This window comes from Sinocyclocheilus rhinocerous, unplaced genomic scaffold, assembly GCF_001515625.1.
Source record: "Sinocyclocheilus rhinocerous isolate Xijiao unplaced genomic scaffold, SAMN03320098_v1.1 scaffold124, whole genome shotgun sequence".
NCBI classification, from domain to species: domain Eukaryota; kingdom Metazoa; phylum Chordata; class Actinopteri; order Cypriniformes; family Cyprinidae; genus Sinocyclocheilus; species Sinocyclocheilus rhinocerous.
Window position 1 is genome coordinate 63,208 of NW_015659962.1, and position 11,006 is coordinate 74,213.

The window sequence follows — 11,006 nt, forward strand, 5'->3', positions numbered from 1 at the left end:
CACTCATATATACACACACACACACACACATACACTCTCATATACACACACACACACACACACTCATATATATATACACACACACACACACACTCATATATATATATATACACACACATACACTCTCATATACACACACACAGTCCATTCAGTACAATGTTGAATCAGTTCAATAACTGTGATTGCTGGTTCTACAACTGAAATGTGAATTTTGAAACTTTTTTGCTTTAAAAATGTATTTTTTTCCCATAAGGACTACAACTATAAACTCATTTTATTTGCCTTTAAATCAGAAACAATGAATGACCAGATTGCTTATAGAATACAGATATATACAGATGCTAGAATTGTAATTTATAACAGAATTATAGATATTATGATTATACAGATTATAGAATATAGAATAGACATATTTCTTATCAAGTCAAGTCCCCTTTATTTGTATAGCTCTTTATACAATACTGATCGTGTCAAAGCAGCTTTACAGTGCTAAACAAAAAAATAGTCTGTCAATAATGCAAGAGGACAATAACAGAGTCATTTTTCAGCTAAACACATGAAATGTAAATAACTGATTCCACATGTGATCATCTTGTGAACATCATACTGTGGTGATCAGTGGAGATGATGATTGACAGGTGCGTGCCGTGTGATTGACAGGTACGGTATCATTCACTCTGGAGGAGTGGGGAAGTTTCTGAGCGACTGGATCGTGAGCGGCGAGCCTCCGTATGATCTGATCGAGTGTGACCCCAACCGCTACGCTCACTGGACCAGCGTCCCGCACTTGTGCGCCAAAGCCAGAGAGTCCTACGGCTTCAACAACGTCGGTGAGTGGCGTGACAGGAGGCGTGCGGATGCTGGAGTGATGTGTGGTGTAGATGATCTCTGCTCTCTGACTGGTTTCAGTGGGTTACCCGAAGGAGGAGCGCTTCGCGGGTCGCCCGACTAACCGGGTCAGCGGCGTCTATGAGCTGCTGAAGGACAGATGCTCCATGGGTTTCCACGCAGGATGGGAGCAGCCGCATTACTTCCACAAACCCGGAGACGACTCCGGATACAAGTGAGACACACCGATCTACACTGAACAGATGTCAAAAATCATTCACTGGTGATGAGAAATGAGATGAACACTAGCACTCAAACACTGAGGGTCGGTGGGGTTTACAGTTTTTTACGATTGCTTAAGCACAATTTTGAAAACAGGGCCCGGTTTGTCAAAACACTACACACAATTAACACAACCCTACACCAAAGTAGCACAACACTTCAGATCATTTGCAAAATGGAACACTTTTGTCAAAACTATACACAACTTTATAAAAACAATATTTTGTTACCATACGAAACACACACATTTCATATGACTTTAATCTTTTTGAACCAGTTACACACCGCTGTTGCTAACTTAAAACACTTTTAGCAAGTCTAATTCTCAGTGATTAGAGTACTGTAAATGAAGTACACAGAGAAAGTGCAACTATACAATAGTTCACCAAACACTACACAAGACCAATGCTGCAGACTGACAAAAATATCATTGATTTCTCTCCATATACCCAAATCAGTCAACATGGAGAATCACAACAAAACATGTCCCAGTTGTCATGCTACTACAGTAGTGTGCATAACACTGTTAGCTCAGCAAACAACAGACAAACGTAAAATACTGTATCCAGTACAGGTTACAATTACAGTAAACAACAACAACAACAAACATAAAAAATAATCTGAAAAAAACTGACAATATTGTACAGAAAATACTACAGTAAACATACTATACATTATCTCTTCGCTCGAGAAACATTTCTGATTATTATCAATGTTGAAAACAGTCGTGCTGCACAATATTTCTGTGGAAACTGTGATACATTTTAGTTTTCAGGATTCAGAGATGAACAGAAAGTTCAAAAGAACAGCATTTATTTGAAATAGAACTCTTTTGTAACATTGGAAATGGATTTAATGTCACTTTTCGTCAATTTAATGTGTCCTTGATGAATAAAACTAATAATTTTTTTAAATCTTACTGACCCCAAGCGTTTGACCAGTAGTGTAGATGATGCTATGATGAAGTGAAATCCGCTGCTGTGGTGTAGTGATTGTGAGTGCGTGTCTCTCTCGGGTCCTGTGTGCAGACCCAGCTTCAGAAGGACTAACTGGTTCGGGCTGGTCGGCCGCGAGTGTAAACTGGTGATGGAGGGTGTGGGTGTGATTGACCTTTCACCTTTTGGGAAGTTCAACGTTAAAGGAGAAGATTCGCACCGGCTGCTCGACCGGCTGTTCGCCAACACACTGCCAAAGGTGAGAGAGAGAGAGAGAGCAGGAAAATCACAGTAATATGTGTTACAGCAGTAAGTTTTATGTCTGAAATTTTTGATTGACAGGAATTGACAGTGTGTGTGTGTGTGAGTGTGTGAGAGAGAGAATGTGTGTGTGTGTGTGTGTGTGTGCTGATGGAATCATGATGATCTGATGTGTCTCAGGTGGGTCAAACCAACATCAGTCACATGTTGACCCCGCGGGGGCGTGTCTACGCTGAGGTCACAGTTACCCAGACTGCACCTGGAGAGTTTCTGCTCATCACAGGCTCCGGGTCCGAGCTGCACGATCTGCGGTGCGTCTCTCACACAGACACACACACATTATACACACACACTTACATCAGTAACTATTACTATAATCTGAGGGCTGAAGGAGCCAGTGTGTGTAACGTGAGAATATCTGGAGTGTGTGTGCGCGTGTGTTTGAGTGTGTGTGTCAATATCACAGCTGTCTGGTTTCTGCCCCTTGTCTCATCCAATCAGGAAACAGCACACACACACACACACACTGCCCCCTTCTGGATGAAAGTGACTTGACCTGCAGCACTAAGAGAGACTAACAGATGCAGCTGTTAATAAGTCAGACTTCACTAGTACTGGTGCTGATAGTGATGAGCTGAAACCTGTTAAAGTTCAGCATTTGTGAGCTCCAGACATGAATGATTTATCAGATCATGTGTGAAAACATCTAGAATCCAGCAACAACACCTTAGCAACTGCCTAAGAACACTCAGAACACCCTAGCAACCGCACTGCATCACCTCTCCGTAGCACTGTAATGAGTTTTGTACAAACATCACTCTCATTCTCCTCATTAAACTGCACGACTCCAGTTGTTGTCTGTGTTTGGGTTGAATGGCGTGGCGTGTGCCGCTGTGGTTTCTGTGTGTCTCAGGTGGATCGAGCACGAGGCGGCTGACGGCGGGTATCATGTGAGCGTGTCTAACGTGACGGATGAGCTCGGTGTTCTGGGCGTCGCCGGGCCGAAATCACGGATGGTTCTTCAGAAGCTGACAGATGAAGACATGAGTGACACGGCCTTCAGATTCCTGCACTGCAGATCCATGCAGCTCGCCGGAGTTCCCCTCCGCGCCATACGCTCACGCACAGAGACACACACACACACACACACACACAACATTCATCTCATCTCAAGTGTTTTTTTTTCTTGTGTTTCAGATGAACTGCGACACAAATCCTTTAGAAGCCGGTTTGGACTATTTCATCAAACTCAATAAGGTAAGAAAAAACACACCAGGGTTACTGTTAACTAAAACTAAACCTGAGCTGTAAGTGAGGTCCTGCTCTCACGCTCACACTGGTGTCTCCAGCCCGCAGAGTTCATCGGTAAACAGGCTCTGCTGGAGATCAAGGCTCAGGGTTTGAGCCGTCGGCTGGCGTTCCTCACGCTGGACACAGACGACATCGACCCGGAGGGAAATGAGACCGTCTGGCACAACGGAGAGGTGAAGCACACAGAGCACTAATAACACAACCCAACGGGATGTGTGTGAAATTTCTTACCAAATCAACTGACAGGAAAGAGTTTCACTGCTTGTATGTGTGTGTGTGTGTGTGTGTGTGTGTGTGTGTGTTGTTACAAAAAACTGATGCGCTGCTACGGCAGAAACAAGAGTTTATCAGCTCATCCACAGTGACTTCTGTTTCTGGCATGGAATAAAAATAAAAGAGAATTGTGACTTTTTTCACTTAACTCTGAATTCAGAATTGCGAGATATACACTTGCAATTGCGAGAAAAATGTAGAGCTGTGAGATAAATAGTTGCAACTATGTTTTTACTCCTTTACAGAAACAAGCTTGTCACAGTTCTCACAATCCTGACTTGTTTTCTCAGTATTGTGAGTTTATATCATTTCTGACTTTGTGTCCCACAATTTCGACATTTTTTTCGTTTATATCTTGTAATTATGACTCAAACAAGCTTGACTGGAAACAAGCTTGTCTCATGCTGATGTGCGTGTTTCTTCTGTTGTCTGGAGGTGGTGGGGAACACGACGTCAGGGTCGTACAGCTACACCGCGCAGCAGAGCCTGGCCTTCTCTTACCTGCCCCTGCACCTGACTCACGCGGGTCAGAAGGTAGAAGTGGAGCTTCTGGGTCAGAAATACCCGGCCACAGTCACTCAGGAGCCGCTGGTCCTCACAGAACCCACCAGAACCCGCCTGCAGAAGAAGCAGCGGAGTGAATGACTGATGGGAACAGAGACGATCCTGAGCTCATTCTGAATATGACACTCAATGATGCCACAACAGAACAGCAAATATCAGCCGGAAAGTGTTGCTTTAGCAAAATAAATCAGGTGTGAGCTACATGAAAATCATAAAAGCACTGCAAATGTGCCAGAATATGGAAACGTAAAAGTTGTAGTTTTTAAAATCTGTGTTAATCATTTTAATTGAAAACTGTGAAGATTTGCTGCTAAACATTGTGTCTTAATGTCATATTCTGTGAATTATTTCCACAGTCATGTTGAACTCTGACAGTATTTTACACGTGTGTGTTCTTGCGGGATCAGACTAACTGATGAGTCTTACAGAGAAGAGCTCTAATAAAGCACAATCTCAGTATTACAGATTCTAGGATAATTCTAATATTTGAACGACCTCTGATTATTCCCGTCTCTCTGTACTCTATGTTTTCATTGTGAATAAACACACTTTCCCTCTCGAGTCGGTCTCGACACGGTGTCATCGAAGATGGGGACAGTGTTTTTAAAAGTCCAAACTCAGTAAACACATTAATAATAAATCATACTTAGACAAGTGGATCGAACGCAACATAGTCAAATTGACCCCAAAGCAACTCTGACTTTTCTAAAAAATATGATAATTATATCTTTAAACCTTGAATCTTTCTGACTTTTGCTAAATGTATTCGCCGAATTCATAAACATGCACACTTGTGTTACAAAGTTTTTAAAATGCCTGTGCACATTTTGACCCCATCACTTTTTTTGGTGAAAAAAAAGATTAAACATTATATGCAGAATAATTTTCTGTTGATTGCCTCTCATGAGTAAATATCTAATGAGTAAATATAATTTATGCCTTGCTATAAATGTACATTTTACTATTACTGTACTGCATATGAAGGAGTTTTTCAGAGTTCTATATACTTTTATCTATTATTTCATACAATAATGTGTTTACAAACACTGTACACACATTTTTACAAGCATCTATAAAAAATGATTGTTGTTGGTTTTCCATATTATATGGGGATTTTCCATAGACATAATTTTGATACTGTATACATTTCCCCAAAAAAAAAAAAAGCTGAGGACAATGGGTTTTTTTTCTATGTAAATGAAGCAATTAAATAAATATATAAAAAACAAAAAGTTATGATTTGTCCTTAAAATTTATTTTCAGGTAGGTAAAGTGTAATAAACAAAAAATAAATAATATTGTCAATTTGAGTAATTTATAGATATATTTAAAATTTGCACATAACAGGAGGGTTAAGAAGACGGAAAACTTCGCTCATGAATATTAATTACGTTACGTGACCGAAGGCTTACGACGGACGTCACATGTCTAATTAATATTCATAACCAGGCCTTCGCCATTGAAGGAACGTCAGCGTAACTGAAGTAATATTCATGAGCTGAGACTCCGGCGTCATGATTCTGCAGACTAGTTTATCACAGTTCTGACTTCTGCTTTAGTTCAGTGTGTGACAGGAGTCGGTTCAGATGACTCAGAATGACTGTGAGGAAACTCGCGCTGTGTTTTCTGCTCGTTTCTGTCGCCCGTGTCGCGGCCAAACCGCCGAATATCGTGTTGATTTTGGCGGATGATTTCGGCTGGAATGATGTGGGCTACCACGGCTCTGAGATCCGGACTCCTCATCTGGACCGCCTGTCCGAGCGCGGGGTTCGGCTGGAGAATTACTACGTGCAGCCGCTGTGCACTCCGTCCCGGAACCAGCTGATGACCGGCCGCTACCAGGTCAGAATACACCAGGGTTGCCAGGTTTTTACAACAAAACCCGCCCAATCGCGTCCACGGGTAAAATCACGTTTTTTGGCGGGGGTCCCCTGGAAAAAAAATCGCATTCCAGGGGTTAAATATCGCGTTATTGTGGTCGCTTTAACCATGAAAAAAAAAAAAAGATTTACATGAAAAACAACCCGCGGCAACAGTGTAACAGTGAGTGTAACAGTAGCCCGATTCCGCGGGAAAACCGCGCACCTGGCAACACTGGAAAACACCAGTAAACTATGTACTGTAGTACTGCCCTGTGCTTTAGGACTTGTGCCATGGTAATAACATGGTATTCTCTAAAGTAGACTACAGTAAGTACTGCGGTAATACACTGATAATAGAGTTGAAATGTCAAACTGAATTCAGTTCCTGAATTTGATCTGTGGTGTCAGGCATGAGGTTTCAGTTTCAGGAAGTAGAATTCAAATGGAATAAAGTTCATATGACAGCTCTAAATAGTTTTATTAGTGCATTTTCAGTGAAATACCTAGAAACGTGCATGTATGTATTTACCGTGGTACTGTACAACACATATTGGTCGTATTCATATTTAACAATTCAAGTATTTATTACATAACAGTTGTACAGTAAAACACGTTCAGTATTTGTCCAATTATACCATAGTACTACCATGTATTTTTTTAAGTAAGTACTGTGGCAGTACCATAGTACAGTGACTGCAATTGAATTGAACCCTATTGAGAATGTAACATCTAATTAGTTTCCTGAATTTGATCTGTGGTGTTAAAAATGGCATAGAGTGTTGTTCTTACTAATGCATTTAATTTTTCATGAATTTCCTATTAATATGCATGAGCCTGTGTTGACGTGTGTCCAAAACCTGTCCAGTTTTACCATGGTATTGTTGGAAACCCCTCCTGTTGGAATACCGTGGTACATTCATGATGTCAGGAGCGTGTGTGTGTGTGTGTGCGTCTGTGTGTGTGTGTCAGATTCACACGGGTCTGCAGCACCAGATCATCTGGCCGTGTCAGCCGTACTGTGTTCCTCTGGACGAGACGCTGCTGCCCGAGCTCCTGCGGGACGCCGGATACCACACACACATGGTGGGCAAGTGGCATCTGGGCATGTTCAGGAAGGCCTGTCTGCCCACGCGCCGAGGATTCAACAGCTTCTTCGGTGAGTGACTTCAGAGTCACGAGTGAATCAGAGCAGACGCCTGACAGCAGCAGGAACCAGGAACAGACGGGTTATATCTGTCACAAGCTGGATCATGTGACACGCGTGTCGTTGTGTGTGTCTGCAGGCTACCTGACGGGTTCAGAGGACTACTTCAATCATACCAGGTGCAGTTTCATCGCTCCTCTGAACGTGACACGCTGCGCTCTGGACCTGCGTGACGGCGAGGACGTGGCTGTGAATTACACGGGACTCTACTCCACTGAACTCTTCACCCAGAGAGCCACGGACATCATCACACGACACACACCTGAGAAAGTACACACACACACACACACACACACACATCACATGACTCACCTCAGGGCCTGTTCATAGCCAGATAATCCTATTATCGTTTATTTGAATATTTACAGACCAGTGTTGCCAACTGGTAAACTAAAACTGGTAGCTAAATGTCACTCGATGACGTCATATTGGCAAATTCACTGATCTATATAAAGATGAAAGTAGATCAGTGGGCAAGATGAGAACTTACATAAGGTTTGTCCAAGAAGTTGCTATATGTGACCCTGGAGCACAAAACCAGTCATAAGTGTCAATTTTTTGAAATTGAGATTTATACATAATCTGAAAGCTGAATAAATAATCTTTCCATTGATGTATGGTTTGTTAGGATAGGACAATATTTGGAAATCTGGAAATTAAAGTTGTCCAAATGAAGTTCTTAGCAATGCATATTACTAATCAAAAATTTAGTTTTGATATATTTACGGTAGGAAATGTACAAAATATCTTCATGGAACAAGATCTTTACTTATTTTTTACTTAGTTTTTGAGGGTTTCTCTTGTGTTGCAGCCGTTGTTCCTGTATGTGGCGCTGCAGGCGGTTCACGGCCCCCTGCAGGTCCCCGAGCGCTACGTCAGCCCCTACAGCTTCATCAAGGACCAGCGGCGGCGCGAGTACGCAGGGATGGTGTCAGCCATGGATGAGGCTGTGGGGAACATCAGCCGAGCGCTGCAGGACTCGGGGCTCTGGAACAACACCGTCCTCATTTTCTCAACAGGTACTGAGATCACGAACGACACGAGACGAGACGAGTCTGGCTTCGGCTGATCTTTTGAGGCGAGGCTGTGTGTCATTTAGAAGTAAATTAAGAAAAGGTGCGTCCCAAATCGCGTGCTTATGCACTATTCTGTGACGTCTTGTAGTATAAACAGTGCGAGTGCTGCATTCACACTGAAGATTCCAAAAAGAAAAAGTGCACTTTAAATACCCGGATGATGCATGAGTGTGGAATGCTGGACACTTCATGCACTCAAGTACGTCCCGAAGGGGAGGGGCTATCAGACTCCGATTATGAATGACAAAATAAACTTATATAATTCATACACTACATGGTTGAGTACATAGTTCATAAGTACATAGTGTATGAGTGCGTCATTTGGGACGCATCTGAATTGACCTTGAACTGAAGTGGCAAACATGCTACCTAATAATCTTCATATTTTATTTTATTTTATATATCTTTTATTTAGCCAGGAGAATCCCATTGAGACTTCACAATCTCTTCTTCCAGGGAGACCTGGAAGTGCCTGTTTATTATCAGGACTCAGTGTATTTTATAAGATTCAATATTTTAATTGCTCTTATGGCGGCTGCTAATAATTTGGACAGTATTGAAATATGACTGGTCAATAGAGGATCAAATTATGTATTCCACATCATGTCAGAGAATAAATGTGCATAATCAGTCAAAATGGATGAGTTTTGTGGAAAAAAAGGTCTCTTCCACGAATGAAGGCCTTAAAAGGTCTTAAATCTGAGCCAAAAGTCTTAATTCCATGAAGTCCTGGCATTAAATGTTGCAAAACAAATGAATATCTTCCTCAGTATTTCCATCTTGTTTTCCAGTACAAATATCTAAACATCCTTAAATCAAGATACATTTACTTGAGAAGTACAATCAAGATATGAAGTCTTGTTTTCAGGGTTGCCAGATTGAGTCAACGGTTTTCAGCACAAAACCCGCCCAAAACATTTAATGCCGAAAGAATGTGATAGAGTTTTATCACCATGTCAACCAGTGTTGATAAGGACCATTTTACCTCCTTAATGATCATGACAGTACAAAACTATAAAACTGAATCAGTTTCCCGGCCAGGAGAACAGTGCAACAGGAAATGCATCAAAACAAAAGAGAATGAGCAAATATGACAAAAATGTCCAAACCTAAAGCATGTCAAATATTTGCAAACGGCAGCCAAAAAAATGTACGAACTCATTTAAAACAAATGCATCATTTTCAGTGTCAACAGCAAAAACAAGCCAATGCATATGTAGACAAAAAACCCCAAAAGATCAGAATTAAGCAGCGTAATTAGTGCAACGAGGTAACTGTTAGTGTGAACGCACACGCTCATGCACACACCGCTACAGCCGAAGAAAATGCACATACTGTAGATGCAACTTATATTTATGCCACTTTGGCATTGCAGTCACTTTAATATACAGTTACAAGTTCAAATTTGGTCCCTTATTGCACTGAAAACCCGTCACTCATGTCTCAGCAACACAAGAAGGCAAAGTGATTGACAGGTCTCTCGCACCCAGCCCTGATTGGTTAAGCTGAACCAATGATGTTAAAGAAAAAATGCAGTATGTTTCTGTGATAGGCCTACTTTCCTAATTACAAACATGTATTAAAATAACTCGACCAAACAAAAAAGCAAATAAAAACCCACCAGTCCAAGCCGATCAAAAGAAGAAACCCACCCAATCTGGCAACACTGCTTGTTTGATGAGAAATTAAACAAAATGAGTTTATGATTAGGACAAGAACAAATATCTGTCCGTGGGGAATGAAAACGTGTTTCCTTTTAATTAAGTAGATTTTTCTGAGATATTTGTTCTTGTTTAAATCAGAAACTCACGTTTCTCAGAAAATGACTTATTTTGTAATTTTGCTTCTCAAGGAAATGTATGGCTGATTTATGAATCTTTAGACATTTTCACTGGAAAACAAGACTTCCATAATCTAGTTTGGAGCAGAGATATTCAAGCCAATTAGTAAGATGAATCAAAAACTAATGGAGATCTGCTGGAAGTTGTACTTTCAAACCTTTCTTTGCTTGCTCTTAAGAAGTCTTAATTTGGCAGTTGTGCTGATCCGTCATAAGGTGGCGCTGTTTCCTCTCTGTCTGCCAGATAACGGCGGTCAGACCCTGACGGGAGGAAATAACTGGCCTCTGCGTGGCAGGAAGTGGACGCTCTGGGAGGGCGGAGTCAGGGGCGTGGCCTTTGTGAGCGGCCCACTCATAGAGCAGCCGGGAGCTGTCAGTCGAGAGCTCATCCACGTCTCTGATTGGCTGCCTACGATTGTGGGTCTGGCCGGGGCGTCGACAAACGGAACCAAACCTCTGGACGGGTTCGACGTGTGGGACGCTATCAGGTGAGAGTGAGCTACTCTTCATCACCATCATCATCATCATCATCATCATCATCATAGATCCCCCTGGGTTTAATTCACACCG

At 41.8% G+C, this 11,006-nt stretch overlaps 2 protein-coding genes across 2 annotated transcripts in view; both read left to right on the forward strand.

Annotated features, from left to right (window-relative positions):
- Positions 1-5,603, forward strand: part of LOC107724713 (dimethylglycine dehydrogenase, mitochondrial-like) — a 22,525-nt gene extending 16,922 nt beyond the window's left edge. The window contains 8 exon segments of the mRNA XM_016533733.1: positions 661-830; positions 910-1,063; positions 2,139-2,304; positions 2,487-2,617; positions 3,220-3,430; positions 3,432-3,563; positions 3,656-3,790; positions 4,326-5,603. Coding sequence (XP_016389219.1) covers positions 661-830; positions 910-1,063; positions 2,139-2,304; positions 2,487-2,617; positions 3,220-3,430; positions 3,432-3,563; positions 3,656-3,790; positions 4,326-4,535 — 1,309 coding nt within the window. The 3' untranslated portion in view covers positions 4,536-5,603.
- A 355-nt stretch (positions 5,604-5,958) lies between these two features.
- Positions 5,959-11,006, forward strand: arsb (arylsulfatase B). The gene is made up of 5 exons (XM_016533732.1): positions 5,959-6,296; positions 7,286-7,472; positions 7,600-7,790; positions 8,332-8,539; positions 10,681-11,006. Exons 1-5 carry the CDS (start codon positions 6,051-6,053, stop codon positions 10,926-10,928), a joined length of 1,080 nt encoding a protein of 359 aa, XP_016389218.1. The 5' UTR covers positions 5,959-6,050; the 3' UTR covers positions 10,929-11,006.